The sequence below is a fragment of the Grus americana genome, chromosome Z (assembly GCF_028858705.1).
Source record: "Grus americana isolate bGruAme1 chromosome Z, bGruAme1.mat, whole genome shotgun sequence".
NCBI lineage: Eukaryota > Metazoa > Chordata > Aves > Gruiformes > Gruidae > Grus > Grus americana.
The window spans coordinates 76290936-76309012 of NC_072891.1; the positions used below are offsets into that span (position 1 = coordinate 76290936).

Here is an 18077-nt window from a genome sequence, read left to right on the forward strand (position 1 = left end):
TTTTTTGCTTAGGTCAGAAGCCCTTTGGAGATGGAGGGTTCTACACCGTGCTAAGCCTGACTAATCAAGGTCCCCTCATCAGTTTTTTAATATGAATTCTGACAGCAAAATACTGTGAATGTTAAGACCTAGACAAGCTGAGTTGCCTTACTCTATGAAAGCAGGTACTCTGTTAAAATTCTTTATCTGACAGTTATAATTGCCTTACCTAAAATTCATGGATCAGTAGAACATTTTGAGAAGACCTGGAGACAAAGAAGTGGGCTTGTGACTCAGGAATAGAGAACCTGCTCCTGAAAAAAAAGGTTTCTCCTGGTTATGTGACCATGGCTTGCCATTGCTATGAAGAATCACCTGTCGAGTAGCCATGTAGGGAAGATTTACAGTAAAAGCACCTGAGTTACTTCAGATGTCAAGAGGTATCCAAAAGTCGTGTTAGAAATTTACACTCCCAAAGCACCGAGCCCTTTCTGAAAAGTTTGCCAAGTATCCTGTAATTTCTTTCTAAACTGTGGTGGCTACAGAATTCAAGAGATCTCTGTGTAATAGCTACTCCAGCTAAGCTAGATTTCATTAACAAATTTATTTGGATATTATCTCTTCAGATTGTAAGACTTTGGATTCTTCAACTGTCTCTTTAATATTGCCAGCATTACTTTTTTATTCTTATTTAATATTTATGAGTTACACAGAACCCCACGTTATGCCAAGGGCTGTAGTTTTCTGCTAAGAGAGGTTCTTGCCACTGGCTACTAGCAGCCTGGAAGCACTGATCTGCAAAACACTTTCAAACATGTGTCCTGTTTGCAACCTCAGTCTGCTGGGACTGTTCAGACAAATAAGTATTAGGAAAATCATTTCAAAAAATTAAGTGATGAGGTGGATGGATGATCAAGGTGTAGTGCAGGAAAACAAAGCAGAATAACCTGCCTTTTTGTGTATTAAGGGAGAAGAATAACAATTCCTTCCCCCTCTCTTTTCACTTAAAGGGGGAACTAAAAAGGACCAAAGATGTATCTGAGAGGACCAACCTGTGTTTTCATGACACATGTCAGAATAATCTTTCAAAACTGCTTTATAATTCATTTGAGGGATTTGCCTAACAAAAGGCCTACAGGACCCAAGCCTTTGTGGTCTACATCAGAAGCTACATGAAAGCACTTTTTGTAATGACTCATGCTGCATTTCTTGTTTTTGGCTCTGTGAGTTGATTATTATCAGGCTTGCTTGAAACGTTCTGTCCCGGCTGAACAGGTTAGTTAATGTAAATATTATAATTAAAAAGCAGACTTCGTTAGCTTCTTTGGGAGAGCTCTCACCACAGCTGCACTTGCCTGAATCACTGCTGGTTGCAGGCCAGATTCTGATCTGAGTTTCAGGGGTGAGAAGAATTAGCCTGGATCTACTGATTGTAAATACCTGCAGGACTTGGCGGGCTGCACAGATGTACGTAGCTTGCCTGACTCCAATTTTTTCTCTCTGAAATGCTATAAATCTGTGTAGTCTATTTGCTCTCTGTCCACATCTTGCTGACTGGGAGCGGTCAGTGTGGAGCTGCCAACCAAAAGGTTCGTACCCCATCAGCAAACGAGCATTATGAGAGGGCAGTTGAGACATGAGGAAATTGTTCACTTACAGCCACAGGAAAGCTTTTTGGCACAGCTGAGAACAGATAGCAGAAATTATTTTTTCCCCTTCTTAGCTATGTTCGTCTTGGCAGCAGTGTAACACTTTTGTGTCCTGTAGAGATAACTCTCAGGCATGAATTTACAAGGGGATCTTTAAGATTGATGTGAGAACTGCTGTCTCTAACTGAAGTCACAGTTAATAGTTCCCATTCTCTCCCCAGCACACCAGGACTGTGTTTGCCCTGCTTGCTTTAACAATAGCAAAAAAAAAAAAAAGAGAATGAGATCCCAGCTTAACTTCCTGCCCCAAGCCTTTCTCTAGCCTTGTCCATTGAGTGAAGAATTATCCCCACAGCTACAGACACAGAGTCTCTGCCTGCCTGAATTGGTCTATAACAAGTGTACACCTAGCGATGATACTGTCTTACTCATTCAGTTTCACAACCAGGGCCTGGGCAGAAATCCAGGAAAAGCCGACCTCTGACTGAGATCCTGGATCGCTGAGTGGCATGGAGTTGCCATCCAAAGTGATTTCTGTAACGCATGAAATATTTGCATCTTGTCCATTGACACAAAGAGAAAAAATACATTTCAGAGACCATTTTTCATGTGCCTTGAATTTAATGTGGGATATCATTTATATACAAACCTTTTACTTCCCATCCCATTATATGTTCATGAGATATCATTTAAGTGGTGTGGATCACACAAAGCTTTAAATGTTTTTTGATTCAAATTTCATAATTTTTCACTGCACAAAGGAAATCTGGCTGGCACGCTCTTCTGCTTTAGTCAACACCCAGAGACAAGCTGTCTGCGTAGTCATAGATATCTTTACAAAAAAATTGTTCAAAAAACCTGTTAAAATATTGCAACTTCAGTGAACCTGCCAGGGCCTAAGGTCTCTTCCCATTCTAATTATCAGCTGACAGTTGATGGGAAGGCTCTTGAGATTGAAAAATAAAATGGCAAAAGCTTTTGGCCTCATTTCAACAGATTCCAAGCTGTGGCTTGCAGTTTGGCATGGCTTAACTGCAAGAATGACTCAAGCTTGGCTCTATCAGGGGAAGATTTGCATTCTTTCCAGTGTGAAGCTCAGATTTGAACAGTGTTTCAGTGTACTAAACCACTGTTTGTATTTAATACTAACATTGAAGAAGATCTAAAACACTCAAAGCCTAAACTCATATTTTGCTTACCTAGTAACTTATTAAAGATAGGATGTAATTAACAGTTCAGACTGAGTTTCCTGAGGTTACTTTGTGTTCATAACTACCACTAATTAGAAGTTAGTCTGATTACTTATTTGTTCTGTAGTATTGTCTCGAAGCCGCAATTTTTGATCCTCTGTATATGGTATGTACACCAACATGATGAGTATTGTACTTCCTTCAATGGTCTTTTAAGTCTAACATGTTTGTGCTTAGCTTGCCACACGATTTTGTAAAGTGATGCTGGTTTCCCTGGATGTGTTAGCCAAGATACGGTGCAATGCTACAGAAACAATGATGAAACCCAAAGCCTGTCCAGTCCAGGCAACATAGTGGGCTAGCTAGCATGATAGAGTCCCCTTCAAACTCCTCACTTTTATGATCAGGTGCTTATTAACAGGTGTGCAAGCCAAGGAGCACCAGTCAGCATGAATGCTAAGTGAGGTTTACAATCACACTTTGTGTTCCACAGGTAAACACTTTGCTGTGCCACTGCTGCACCCTTGTTGGTCACTCCTCATTATGCTGGATAATAGTGCAATAAAAATGGCTAGTTCTGTCACAGTGTTTAATCTTACTTTCGGCAAACCTTTTATTATGCCAGACAGCATTATCTTGGTGTTTTCATACCAAGGTTAGAAGAAAGCTTGATTTTATTTTAGAGTTAATTTAGAAGAGAAAAAGAAAAAATAAAAAGAACAGGGTTATAGTTTTTGTTTGGGGTTTTTTTGGCAGGGGGGAAGCAGATATAGCATAGCATCAGCCTTGAAACATCATCCAAATAATTTACCCAACTACGCTAAAAACTTCTACATTTTCATTCTTGCCATGGACAATTTTTGATTGTCTTATCTGTTACCACACTTTTGCTCGCAGTACCTAGTCAGACACACAGAGCCAGAAAACAATGTAGCACTTGAAATCAAAGTCAAGTTATGTTTCTGAACTTCACTACATTTGTTTGTTCTACTCTGAGCTTTACAACTGCAAAGATCTGTGCAAGATGCTGAATTACTAAGCTTCTAATTAACCATCTTGAGTTTGATGAAATTGTATTGTTTTCAGCTGTCTGTCGGTTCCCATGTCAGAATGGTGGCGTCTGTGAGCGACCAAATGCCTGCTCATGTCCGGATGGCTGGATGGGTCGTCTCTGTGAAGAACGTATGTATATCATCCCTAAGTGTATTTTTAGGATGTTGTAGGCAAGACAAGTGAATTTACTGCAGTGAACGAGGTGGGAAAATTAAAAGGATAAGAGCCAAAAACAAAAAAATCATTAGTTTATTCTACTTGACAAATTACAAAGAACAGAAAGAACCAACTAATTGCTTGTTTCTAGACAAAAGACCATCCCCTGACATCTCCAAACCAAAACAAGCATCTTTTTAATTGATGCAATTTTGTTTGTGAGTGCTCTTTCACTGTGATTGAAGAATGGCCTGCTTCAGTTCTCCAAAGTCTGTTTCTAATAGCAATGCGTGATAGTTCTGGGAAAAGAACAGGGGTTAGAACAGAAAAGATGTGAGCTGCTGGTGGCTGCAATTGGTTTTTATAGCTTCTTTTTTTATCAGTCTCTGATTATGAACCTGATCAATTCTTGTTCAAAGAATACAACTGTGTTGCCTTTTCCACGCTGTCCTTCCTGGCCTGTGTACCTATACTCCACAAATTCTGGGCTGGCTTTTGCTGACCTGCATCTCTGAATAGTTAGGGAACTGGATCTGTTCTGGTTGAAAAGAACCAACTCTGATTCTTGGATCTGTCAGAGATTCCCTGGGTGACATTGGGGATGCCAGTTTGTGCCATGTTTCCCATTTTTTTTGTGATGATCTTAGTAGAAAGAATTTGGGAGGGCTAAGCCTTTCATGCTGGCATAACTGCTGCACGAGAAGCCTTATTACTGTACACACACTTAGACAAAGATCTGAGGATAGAAAAGGAAGGTACCCTTACTGTATTTACTACTCAGCATGGCCCTGATGTAAAGCTTTAGTGTGTCCAAGAACACCTGCAGCTGTGGTAGTGTCACTGTCCCTGGCTCTGAGTATACATGGAGACCTACAAAAAGATGTGACACCTCCTCCTGTAGTTCATGGAGAGGAGTATAGTTCAAGCATTTTGCTAGGTAGATGTATCGGATGTTAAAATGCTCCTCTGAATCTACCTCTGTAGCTTTCAGGTTTTCTCTGTGGCAACGTCAGTTCCACATGGCACAAATTAGCTGTAGATACAGGATGAGGAGAAGAGGTTCAGCAAGTTTTGTCCTTCGCATTTACAGAAACTCCCAGCTGTGTGGTGCATTCACACAGCCCCTCTTTTGCTGTCCCTGTGTCTGTCAGTACCACCATAGCCAGACATGCAAACTCAGCCCTGTATGTTTCACAGTTTCAGCACAAGAAGACTGACCCCTGTGTCTGGCAGAATTGTGTTTGGTATGCCACAATTGATTTCCTTACCTTACCACTAGTAATGATATTTAATGCATTCTTCAGGACCAGAGGACAAATTTTATGCCCCTAGTCGTTTTGATCTGTCATCACAATTCAGACCCTGTTTTCCTGTATGAGGAAAACGAACAGGCAGCTGACTTGCCAGATCACACTTCATGCAGATACAGGCACTAGCTCTGATTTTTTTTTTTTTCTTTTTTCCTTTACTTTGACATAGGTAGTGAGGAGAGGGGAAAAGGATTCCCACAATTGATTAGCACCACCTCAGTTTTGCAGCGTTGCTTGTCAAGCAAGGTGTGCTAGTGATCAGAAAAGATAGGTTTAGTCTTTGGAATTGAGGGCCTGTTCTGGAAGTCAAAGGCATTTTTGAGTGTGAGCATTGAGTGCTGTCAGGATCAGGCTACAGGTGAGGCCACAGAGCTCTCACAGAATTCAGTCACCTTGTAGTTCACAGTATATTTTACAGATAACAAGATAGATTTCATCTTCCTGAGAGAGACCTGACCACTCTAAAAAATATGCAGAGCACTACTAGTTTAATGATAGAGACAAGTAGTTCTTGGAGTTATGGGTTAGACCTGTGAGCTCCATGGAAGTTCACTATTCTTTTCTTATCTGGGCTGTCTGCACCTGCTCAGCTTGACCTCTGCTGTGCAGCGGAAGAGGAGAAGCCTCTGCATCAGTCCTCTGCATCAGTCCTCTGCAGCCCCCATCCACACTCCCAGTATAAAACTCCACTGGAAGTGCCACTCAGGGGTCCAAATTTGAGACCCAGCTCAACTTTTGCTCTTATTAGAGCATGTTCACACAAGTGCTTTACTCGGTTAGAGTAGTGGAGATGGTGGTTTTGTGAAGGTACTTAAGTCATGAACAGTGTGCACATTGGACGGTGTTGCAGGTCTGCTCACAGGAGCAGTATAGCTTGATTGGTGCTCAGTCCAGAGGCCATCAGCTGCTTGGTATCTGCTTCCAGTCAACCTGTTGTACCCAAAAAGACTTGCATCAAAGCTGTCTTTCCACGGGGGGCTTGTGGTGTCACCTGTCTCAGCATGTTTTAAGTGGCTCAGACCAAGTGCTTTTCTATGGGCAGTGCATAGGTTAACTTGCTTTGGATGTTACATTGTGGGACAATCCAGTTGTTTGTAATTAAAGCATGATTGCCATCACAGAAGTGGGCAATATCTGTGGATATTACACACAAGAAACAAGCAAACAGCCCTGCTCATTTCCAGTGAGCATGGAGCCTACAGACATCTGAAGACTTCAGCAGTTGCTCCAGTCTGTCCATTTGTTTGTCATCATTCCTTCTTGTTTCTGGCTGCCATGCCAGTCATATTTGCTGCTCATGCCTTGGGGATAGATCCTACTCAACTCTGCTGATGCTGCATGCAAATATTCTGAGGGGTTGTAGAGTTTCTAATTAAACATAAGTTCTTTTCTTGCCCACTTTATTCTCTGCTTTCATGGGAGATAATTCTTTTCACTGGTTCTCTTCTCTCCTTAGCAATATGCATTCTGCCGTGTCTCAATGGAGGTCGCTGTGTGGCCCCTTACCAGTGTGACTGCCCCCTTGGATGGACTGGATCACGCTGCCATATGGGTAAAACTCTTTCACCTTTTCTCACTTTTTGTGACTCTACTATCAATACCTAGCACAGTTCACTAAAGACTCTGTAGAACTATTAAGCTTCTCGAAGGAAAACCCAGGCCTGCAATAATATTCCTGGAGGATTTGCTGTTCCCCAATTGCAAACTATTTTCAGGGTAGTCCCTGATGAGTCTTTAAAATCCTCAAAGAAGTTTGCTCCCAGAAGCAGACATCATTCACAAGAGTGCTCTCTGCAAAAAGCAGTGCAGAGGAGAGAGGATTTCCAAAGAGGAAAACAAAACTAGACTGTCCATTCCAAGAAGAGCTAGAATTTAATCTTCATCTTCAGTACATGCAGGTCACCATTAAACTGACAAACAAGCTGCAGGTACTACAGAGGTTTTTCACCACATAGCTGTCTGGCTTGGGGGATTCCCACTTACTGCCTGAGGTCTGAGCTAGGCAAGAGGGCAGAGCAAAGCAAGGATTTGTTTAAGGATGGTTGAGTTTAATGGGTGTGTGGTACCCATGTAAGGTACTATGTACATGGTACGTGGATACCTTACATTAGGTATCATCTAAGGTCTCCGAACAAATTTAACATGTGCTGCATTTTACTAGATCTCTTACTTGGCTGAAGGGCATGTAGCATGCCAAAATAGTCAGGGGAGTGATTCTAGGCTCCAGACCTGTGTCCTGGCAAGTCAGCTTTTGTCAGATGAGGCTGATTTGTAATTAGGGATAATATTTGAACCCAAATTTGGGATATACGGTTCCACATCAAGACTTAACAAATGTTAGTTTTTTGAACAGCTTATCTCCGTGGAAATAGCCAGTAAAACTCATAGCAATTGAGTGATCATTGAAATGTCTTCCAATCATTATTAAATCTCAATCACTAACAAATATTAACTATTTTTAAAAATCATTTTACAGTTCGTTCACTGTATTTTTATTGTCCAGGCGCACCTTAACTGATTGTTAACAGGGCATTAATTTGAAAGCCTGGTTTTCCCTTCCTGCAAGACTTTGGAGTTGATGAACTGGAGGAGAAATTCATGCTTTCGTTAATGAATGTTCATATTATTTGTTCAACTGATAAGAATAGTGAGTCTGGAGAATAAGCTGTGTGGTACACTGCAAACCCAACCATCCTTTAGCAAACTGAAATTCCAGAGTGAACATTTTAACTCAGAACTACTGTCTTTTGAAGGGACACTTTCCTAACACATAATGCATCATTTCCTCTCATATTTCACAAACTTTGCCGCTGTAACAGCATAGGTGGTTAGATGGCTTTTTCACTTTTGTCCCAGCAATTCAAATCTGTTCAGGCTGACTTGCTTTTCAGTAGCTAAAGAAAAAATTCTAGTGAGCAACTGTATGTGTGCCAAAGCCCATTCATAAAAGCTCATAACCACTGCTTATGAAGTTATTAAGCCACTTCTCATTTTACTTACTGGTCTTGACCTTTTGCCATGACAGAGCAAAGTGAAATGAGAAATACTTGAATTAACTGCTGGTCTCACAGGAATAATTATGTGCATAAAGTGAGAGCAAAAGATGTTTCATTCATATGCTTCATTCCAGAATCAGAAGTCATTTTTGACATGACAAACTTGGTGCATTTAATTGCACAGGGATGATCTATCTCTATAACCTCCTGTGTTTGTTCGTGTTTGGCCAAGAGGAGTCAGAGTAGTGTATTTCCATCTCCTTTCGCATTCCTGTGATTACTCATTTCCATTTCCTGTAATTCCATTTTAATCAGTGTTTCCTGATGCATATTTGTTGCAAAAATATTACCCAGTGTTTGTCCTCGCTGATTTCTTTAAGTCTGTCCTCTAGATAGGACATTATATGCTTAAAAGACTTCACATCTTTCAGCTTTCCTGCGATATAAATGTCTGCATTTGAAGGACTTCGTTAAGTGAGTCTCTAAACCTGTTTTTTAAATTGTACAGTGCTTTATCTTCCAGTCTCAAAATTAATAGGCAGACTTGAAGCTTTGATTTTTCTTTGGTTACTTGAGATCCTTGGGTTAGGCTGTCATGCAAAAGCAAGTACAGCCATTTCACAGCTGGCGCAGCATGACTCTATCGTGCAGTCTAGTGCTTGTTCTCTAATTCAAATGCCCTGTACCACCTAGTCACACCTCTTATGGCTATCTAGTGTCTTTTAGCAACTTAATGTCATTCTCTGCTTCCTTTCCTTGTCTCCATACAGATGCCATTATGTGAAGTCTAACTCCTTGCCTGCTGTTGATCTGTAAATGGCTTTCTGACCTTTAACTTTCTCTGTGCTGCCTCTTTCTATACTTTTTTACCAGGTCTGGTGTCTGCTTGCCCTGGCTACTGTTTTGCTGTCATATTCCTTTCAAATAAACACCCACATTTTCTTCCTAGAAATAAGGCATTCTCCTGTTGATCTTCAGAATCTTCTCTTCTACTTCCTCCTCCTGCTTCCACTTGCATTCCTTTTTTTGCCTCAACTTGAGGCAAAAAGAACAGAGGTGTTAAGGCAACATAAAATAATACACTAGCTCTTTCATGAAGTTCATACACTGCAGCAGGTAGCAGAAGTAGTAGAGAGGGTCAGATCACATTCAGCAGAGATGTGCTTCTAAGGCTACCATTTCCAGAGCAAACCATCTTTTACAACAGACTCACAGCTGATGTTTAATGTTGTAGTTTTGAGAGTAGTCTGTTCTTAACAGAATAATGCAGGCTGGATTTTCAGTGCCCTGTCCCTTAATCAGCTTGTTGTGGATGTGCTCATTAATGCAACTCTGTCTATGTGTATTTGTATGCAGCTGTTTGCCAGTTGCCTTGCTTAAATGGTGGGAAGTGCATACGACCAAATCGGTGCTATTGTCCCTCATCATGGACTGGACATGACTGCTCTAGGTAAGTGTTGCTGAGCACTGTCCCATTGCTAGGCTGAATTACACCCTACTGAATCTAAATCTGAAGAATGTGCAATTAATTTTGCATATTTTGAGCATCTCAAGATCCTATAAATCAGCGGTCATTGGATGGCTCATGATTTATGGGCAATCTGGACAGATCTTAGTACTCTGGAAAATGATAGCCAAACTTCTAGAAAATTTAGGAAACGGTACGTTTACGTGTAACAGACAGGCAAACCTGCAAATTTAGCCTTATTTTTAATGGTGTAAATGGAAATGTTTGTCATGGTTCAATACAGAACTTTCTTCAGGAAATTTGGGTAGCCTACTGTGTACACATGTTCATTTTGAACTGTGTATACCTCAGCTGGGTGCAGGTTCAAGACTGGTCATGCAATAGATGTTATAAATAATGGCTCTTCTTACACCTAGCGTTGAGTGCTGTAATCATTTAAAGAGCACCACACAGTGCCTCTGAGTAAACTCCCGATTCAAATAACCTGGCAGTGCAGTCCCTGTGTCAAGAGCCCCAAGGACTGGGTTAGATCTGGTCCACATGTCCTCTCTTTTAGAGAGTTTTACCAGTCCTTGTGTTTTGGTTTGCTGATTCATGTTTAATGGGGCCAGAAGCAGACTAGATTTTCAAATCAGTGAGCCCCATGACCATGCGAGGCAGCATTTACAAGTCTTAATTGTAGCTTTGTTTTTTAAACTTAATTTGTGATGTTTCGGTATTTGGCTTTGAGGTCAGTCTGCACAGGAGTCAGTTTTTCTATGGAAAGCTGTTTTATTTCATGCTGTCACTAAAAGCCATTTATTACCGTGAAGAGGGAAGGCAGGTAGAATGGTAATGGTGGTGTTGTGGTCAGGAATCAGATATAATAACAAAACATGCAGCATGAGTCCTTCTGTTCCCTGCATGAAATAATAATGAGGGCCATGAAACACATGCTAGCAAAAATATTTATACCTCAACTCACACAGGCTCCTACTGAACACATTGGTTGCTATCCTGGAGAGCTAAATAAATAACAGCTGAGTATTAATATTTTTCTCTGGGATACAGACAAAGCCTGTAACATTGCATATTTTTTCTATTCTTCTTTCTGGACAGGTAGTGACAGACATTCCTTCCTATCTCTCTGATCTACTGTTTATCTTAAAGCTACAGAAAAGATGCCTGTTTGAGAAATTACATTGTCCAAAATGAATAGTTTTCATTTGCCAGTTGTGATTATATATGCCTAAATGAAGCAACTTAAATATACTGCCAACAAACAGTATCCAGCTGTTTAGACTGAAAGCTACACATCTGAATTCTGATAGTATTTCCATTTAGGACATGAAACAGAGAAGCCCAAATCCAGTGGATTTAGCAGCCAAAAATTATGGAGTTTATCTCTGAGGCATAACAAAGTTTCAGGCTATTACCAAACTGGACTCTTTTTTTGTGTGTGTGTGTCCAAGTCCACAGCTCTATGCAGCATTGTGAAGTCTGAGAGAAGGTGAATAATTAGCCCTAGAGGCTTGTGGTCTAGCAGCTTGTCCCTTCAAGAGCTGTTTGAGAGGAATTTTCCCACACAGAACTGGGGGGGTGGAGGGGACAGAAAGAAACAGTGAGATCTGTTTTGTATTTTGTTAAGCTTTGGCCTCAGCCACTGGTGGCTCTTCACAGGGTACAATACTGTTCTGAGAAAAACACAATACAGGCAGAATAGGAGTAAATGCCACGATAGCAAAGATTCGCTGTTGCAGGTTAACTAGGTGTAATTTAAAGGGGAAGCTGAAAGGGCCAAAAGCTTTTATCAGCATCCAGGACAAGCTTACCTCCAAACCACTCTGTGATAACTCAAGACTTAAATGCCAGATACCTCTATTCCCCGTGCCCACCTTCTTCCCCTCTCAATATACTGGCTTGAGCTGTGGCACTCTAATCCCTGGTATACTTTCAGACACCATCCTCTTGTGCCTCATTCTTGATCTTGTTTGGTATGTTCAGTACAGCACTGATTTTATTTTGTTTGGGTTTTTTGACACAGGAAACGGAAGGCTGGATTCTATCCCTTTTAACATCTGAGCAGCAGTTCTACATTCAGATACCTTTCTTCAGCCTAGGCACCGGGGCTTGGAATCTAATGCATTGTAAATCAAATCCATTGCTTCCCTTACCCCCCGGCTCCCTTGTTTTGTATTTTGTTTTGTGATACATTTTTACTATACCTTTCCATTTTTAAAGAAATTCTCAGTATTTTTCATTTACAAAATTATTATCAAATATATGCTGCTACACACACACCATACGCACACATACAAATGTAAAGATTCCTACTGTCCACTGAGGATGTGGTTGTGTACAGTGAAGTCCCTCCCATTTCTTACATACAGTAAGCTAATTCAACCATACTATACTGCTACATTACTGTAATGTAATACTATACATTAAACAGAATGTGGCAATTCTGCTTACCATCTGCCAAAGCATACTTCTGTCCAGCAACTCAACAGTAAAGAATAGTTACGTAAGGCTAACTGAGCCGCTAAACTTTTGCATTGGGCCTGTTTTTGAACTCATGTTGATGTAAATTAGAAGTACATGTGATAAGGTCCATGTTGTAATCACAGTTTCTGGTGGGCATAAGAGGAAGATTCTGTAATGTGTATTATGTGACATTAACATCATTGGAGAGTGACTTAATGGCAGGCAATGGTGTGAATTTTTCCTGAGATTTATTGGTAGAACAGTCAAAAATGTAAAAGAGATGAGAGAACATCATGTCATTCAGAGAAAGGTGGATCAACTGTAGCCAACAGGAGCCTTTCAGGCTTTTTGGCTTACGGACAGTTAAGTTGTAGGTCTAAAGCTGGATAATCCAGGATCCAGCAGTGGGAAGCCGGTGGACCACTGAAACTTGCGCTTCCCATTTGCCATGGCACTCACCACCCGCCTGTAACCACCATCTTTTTCCTGTGTAAATTATGAAATACATGCTTGGTAGCTGTCTGCTAGGTGAATGCTTTTGATATAAAAAGTTTGACTGCCCCTAAGATGGAGAGAGAAGGCACCAGTTATGTTTACAGGTGAAACTTTGCTATTTGCTTACAGAAAGGTTGTGTTTATGTTTGCAGAACCCTCAGAGAACTGGAAAAGGCCTCTTGAGTACACACACAGGCAGAGATGCTCAGTGGAGTGAAAAATACTGTGAGCACGCATGCTGTCAGATTTCTCTTTCTCACACTGTTGATCCCATTGCATCTGAGGATAACACACACCTGAATGCCATCGTTAAGTCATGCTCTAATGAACTGAGATTCTAAGATTTACCTATGGTTAAGCAGGGTGGTGGAATTACAAGGTGGAAATCACATGCATTTTTTGAGGTCAAATGTTTGGTAATTACCATCAGTTAGCAAAAAGTCTGAAAGAACATGTTAGAGTGAGAACCTGAGGGTCACTGATCAGAAGCTCCATTTTTCCCAGTAATAATAGAAAAGCATGACTTGCAGTCAGCACTGGGAAAGAAGGAGGAGAAATAAATTTTACCTTCAGTAGCATTCCCTCTTAGTTACCCTCTGGATTAAGAGTGTACACACCCTGCCCCACCCCTCCCCTCTTTATAGATTTACCTTCCTTTTATGAATGCATGAATTTGGACACAGGAAAGTGATATGACACCAAAATGAGCTCACGGTTACAGTAATAGGGCACTAGTAAATACTGACACATAACTGATGGCTGTTAGCCCAAAACCAGAAATGGAGAAGAAAGAAACAAACGAAGTTGTGAGCCAGTAAGAGCTTTCCGCCAATTAAAAGAAAAACAGATAGGTAAAGAATAGGAGTCATTAGGGGATCAGATTAATGTGAATGTAGATTCCTTCCCAGTGGGAGCTGCAACCAGCTGAAGAGTTGTTGTTTCAGCTCCTACAACCTTCTTTTTCTAATGGACTCTGCTAGCACATAGCAACAATCTTCTGTCTCCCAGCTCCACAGCCATCGATGTTTACCGCTTTGACTGAAGTTAGTGTTCAGTAAACAATGTCCGCCTTTCAATCCATAGTTGCCACCATTTGTAGGCACTTCGTTCCTTGACCTCCTTGCTGCCTTAACAGCATATGAATGGAAGCTGCAGTGAGGAACACAGGACTTCTCATGGGAAAGAGCACATGGGTGAGAAAAGCAGATCTTTATGTCACTCTCGTGTTTTGGTCCCTTTTCCAGTGTGCTTCTCTGGTGCTTAGAGCTGGCGGGACATTGTTGGAGACTTTGGGGCTGCAGGATGGCTTTTAGCACGCCAGCTTCACACTAGTGACTAGTACATGGGGTCCCAGCATCAACTCAGTCAACATGTTTGGTAAGGAGATGCGGTGGTAGGACAGAGGAGCTGAAACTAGAGGCTGTTGTATTAGTGCTGTTGATGATGTTTTGCTACTTACTGGAACGCTTTCCCCTCCCTAGCCAGTACTGTATTGTCATTTATGTCACTGCTTGTTGTGTGTTTTAAACAACTTATGTGTGATGCACTTTACACTGTAAATAAAGTTGCACCCTGTTTAGTACCCATATAGAGGTGATGTTGCACTATTTTCTTAATGCCTCGCAAGAAAATTACTGACCTACCTTTTAGGACCCTCTTGCAAAGCCCAAGTATTAGGGAAATGTCAAGGGAAAAGACAAAATAGCTGACAGTAATCTTAAAGGGATGTGCTGGATTATTCCAGGTTTGATCTTTGGATAAAAATGTAGTTAGTACCTAATTTTTCAAATCCTTTCTACTGCTAGAGCATATTTTAAAACCTGCAAGGGCCAAATTTATCACTGGCATAAACAGATGTATTAAAACCTTCTTCATTCACCACTTACACCAGATGGAGACATGGCTTGTTTTATTCTGCATCAATACTGTCATTTTTAAACATATGGAGACACACATATTCAAAGACAGTTGAGGTAAAAAATGTACAATAGCAGAAAGAAAATTTTGTAACTCACCACTCCTCCAAGCAAGGAGAATATGTGACATAGCAGTCAAAAGATTTAGGGTGTGGGCTTTTCGAAGGTAATATTAGTAAGCCTTTCAATGTTTTGATCCATAGGTGTAAGTGGAGACTTTGAAGTGCAAAAAGTGGTCAATGTTTCAAAGCCTCCGCCTAAGCCACCAGCCCAAAAGGTGGTGTGAGGTTACAGACAGTGCTGTTCATGAAGCCCTGAAATTTGGCGTGCATCTGATACAAAAAAGATGCAAATTTACATCTTCCAAATACTGGTAATAATCCTGAGTGGGAACAGCTGGGCTGCCTTTGCACATGGACTCAGATCTTGTGCATGCTGTGGAAATACAGAGCACTGCCTTACTTAAAAGGAAGTGTGGTAAGAATGGGGCACTTGCCCTGGCCCTGTCCTCTTTGCCATGAAAATTGAACAAGCTAAAACGCTGAAGGGAGGCTGCTGACACCTACATCTGTATGCTCTTGGAAGTACAGTGGGAAAGGTACAAGTGTTGGCCCTGATCTTGGGGCACTGAACAGGGTTAGTGTGTGCCAGCGGTTTAAGAGTAACCATTTCATCTTGAGGACAGTTTGAGCAGTGATCTCTTTTGCATCTTGCAGGAACAGTTTGTGCGTCTCAGACTTGTCTTAGAGCAGTTTGGATCCTCACTGCGGAAAGGATCCCTGCTGCTTTTGCCGCACTGCAGCTGCTTTTCTGGGAGAACATACCCTGACCATGCATTTCCAGCAGCAAGAGACGGGCACTGCAGTACCCAGAGGCGGGCCAGATGGAACATACAGCACCATTCTTGATCTCTTTAAGGTTATTTCCACTCATGCACATGAAGCAGAGCACTTCTTTGCATATCCGTCCCATTTACAAGTTGCTCCTCTCCCAGGCCCTGGGCTGTATTCCCCTTACCCTTGCTTTCTAGTCTGATGTGTTGCTAGTGCCTGCCAACATCAAGGTCTGCAAACTTGCTCTCCCAGCTGAGCTTGCAGCACTATAGAAGCTGATGGTTTTCACATGCTGATTGACACGGTTCTTTGGTGCAGGCTGGTCCGTCCTGCCAGATGTCACTCATGGGACCAGCATGATGACCTCATGCTACAAGAAGCACCATGCATGGCCTAGTGGATAGGACATTGAGTTTCTTCCAGGCAGTGGCAGGCTGTGTCACCACAAGAAAGTCACTTCACGTCTTCCCTTTTTACAGGCCAGACGATCCCTTCCTTCTTTACCAAGGTGCTGCAGATGAAAGCAGACACGTAAGATATAAGCATGATTATTGTCATTATTAATGGTAGCCCTTCGGCAGATGTCATCAATATACCTCCTTGCTAGCCCAGTGGACTAGCACTAACCTTAATCTTACTAGTCTACTCTCTTTTCTGAATGTAAATCCGCCTCCTTCAGATTGTCGTTTGCAAGCAACAGCTGCTGAGCAGTTCATCCTGGAAACCTGAGTCCCCTCTTTATCTCCAGAAACTTTGAGGCTATGACAACATCAGCCAGCCCAGCCCAGCACCAGTTCTGACTGCACCCAGAGCCTGCACGCACAGCAGAGTCCAGAAGAGGAGGCTGCTGGGGAGGGACAGGTTGGTGCTGTGATGCTCCGTGCCTGCACCACCTAGCAGCCAGGAGCATGGTGAGGATGGATCCTGCGCCTCCGCCCAGGACTCTTCTCAGTAACGATTCTTCTGTGCTTTGTCCCAGCAGCCTCAGGAAATGGGTTTGTCCTTACGTAACCAGGTGGCAAAGAACAATAACTGCAGTGGCCACGCCCTGCTCATGCATGCCCTGCAAACAAATCCAGGGCTTTCCCTGTTGGCTTAGTCATGCCTTCTCCTCCTTTCCCCTCCTTTCCCCTCCTAGCTGGTTCCTCAGAACAGTCCATTTATTTTGATTTGTTTGGCTGTAATACTTCAGTGCTGTTGGAAGAGGAGCTTCATGATTTTTGCAGCTAACTCGGAAATGAGCAGGATTCATTGGATGAGAAACGAGCAGCCTCACTGGCTGGGGAGGAAGGCACAGTGGGAAGGGTGATCAGCCTTTGCAACTGCTGGTGCAGGAGGGCTGGCAGCCCCTGCAACGCACACCGGCAGCCCTGCGAAACTGAGCGCTCCTCCAGCTGCTGATGCCTTGCCTTGCCTTGCCTGGCCGTCCCTTACTGGGCAGTTGGGAGTAGATGCTGCTCCCTTCTCCCTCTGCTCTGCAGCAGCCTGGGATCCCCCTTTTCCCTGACACCCACTCCACTGGTGTGGCTTACAACGGATTTGCGCATCTGTGCCTGTGCAGCTCTGAGCGTGGAGACGCTGCTTGGTAGATCATAGAATCATAGAACAGTTTGGGTTGGAAGGGACCTTTAAAGGTCACCTAGTCCAACCCCCTGCCATGGGCAGGGACACCCTCCACTAGAGCAGGTTGCTCAAAGCCCCGTCCAGCCTGACCTTGAACGTTTCCAGGGATGGGGCATCTACCACCTCTCTGGGCAACCTGTGCCAGTGTTTCACCACCCTCATCATAAAAAATTTCTTCCTTATATCAAGTCTGAACCTACCCTCTTTTAGTTTAAAGCCATTACCCCTTGTCCTTATTGCAGCAAGATGGGGCCATGAGCAAGGTCCTGGTTTGGTGCAACGGCACAGGAGCCCAGCAATGTGCAGAAATCCCATCTGCTTCAGGTGTTCATAGTAGGCAGGTCCCAAATATTGCTCAGTGCCAAGGGAATTATAAAGGGTCTGTGCCAGGGATACAGCCCATTCCCCAAGCAAAGGGCATACAAAACCCAAAGCGTTGCAGCAGGACCTTGTCCTGGCTCTGCTGCTGCCTTTCTGCCCAGGAGATGAGGCGTGCAGCCAGGCACCTATGCCAGGCACCAGGCATGGTGTAGCCCAGGAGGGGCTGTGTCACACACCCTGGTAGTGGGGTAGGGGCAAAAATGCTGGCAGTCATTACTGACGGTGTCGAACAGGGGCAGCCTGGCAGCTCTGCCCGGGGAGAGCCTGGGCACATCTCTAGACCCGTCTCACCCGGCACAGGGCATTTGGGGAATTCTGGTAAGGGGAGCACCCTGCAAATGACCTTTTTCCATGCTGCAGAAAAGGGATGGCAAAATGGAAGGCTCTGTGGTATGACAAGAATGGAAACCTCAATAAAGCTGCAGTTCAGAAATCACTTAAGTATATGGTCATGTCATACAACCATTAAGGGTACTTAGCTGCACCTATGCAGTTAAAAACAAGCTTAAGCATTTTTCTGGACTGCAGCCTTAGTCATTATGGGGTTATAATAAATATGAAAAAC

General features: G+C 42.7%; 1 protein-coding gene across 2 annotated transcripts in view; it reads left to right on the forward strand.

Moving 5' to 3' along the window:
* Positions 1 to 14345, forward strand: part of SVEP1 (sushi, von Willebrand factor type A, EGF and pentraxin domain containing 1) — a 129314-nt gene extending 114969 nt beyond the window's left edge. For both annotated transcript variants that reach the window (XM_054809309.1, XM_054809310.1), the window contains 4 exons: positions 3905 to 4000; positions 6794 to 6889; positions 9690 to 9783; positions 11825 to 14345. In XM_054809309.1, coding sequence (XP_054665284.1) covers positions 3905 to 4000; positions 6794 to 6889; positions 9690 to 9783; positions 11825 to 11855 — 317 coding nt within the window. In that variant the 3' untranslated portion in view covers positions 11856 to 14345. The remainder of the gene's footprint in view (positions 1 to 3904; positions 4001 to 6793; positions 6890 to 9689; positions 9784 to 11824) is intronic.
* The last annotated feature ends 3732 nt before the right edge of the window (positions 14346 to 18077 follow it).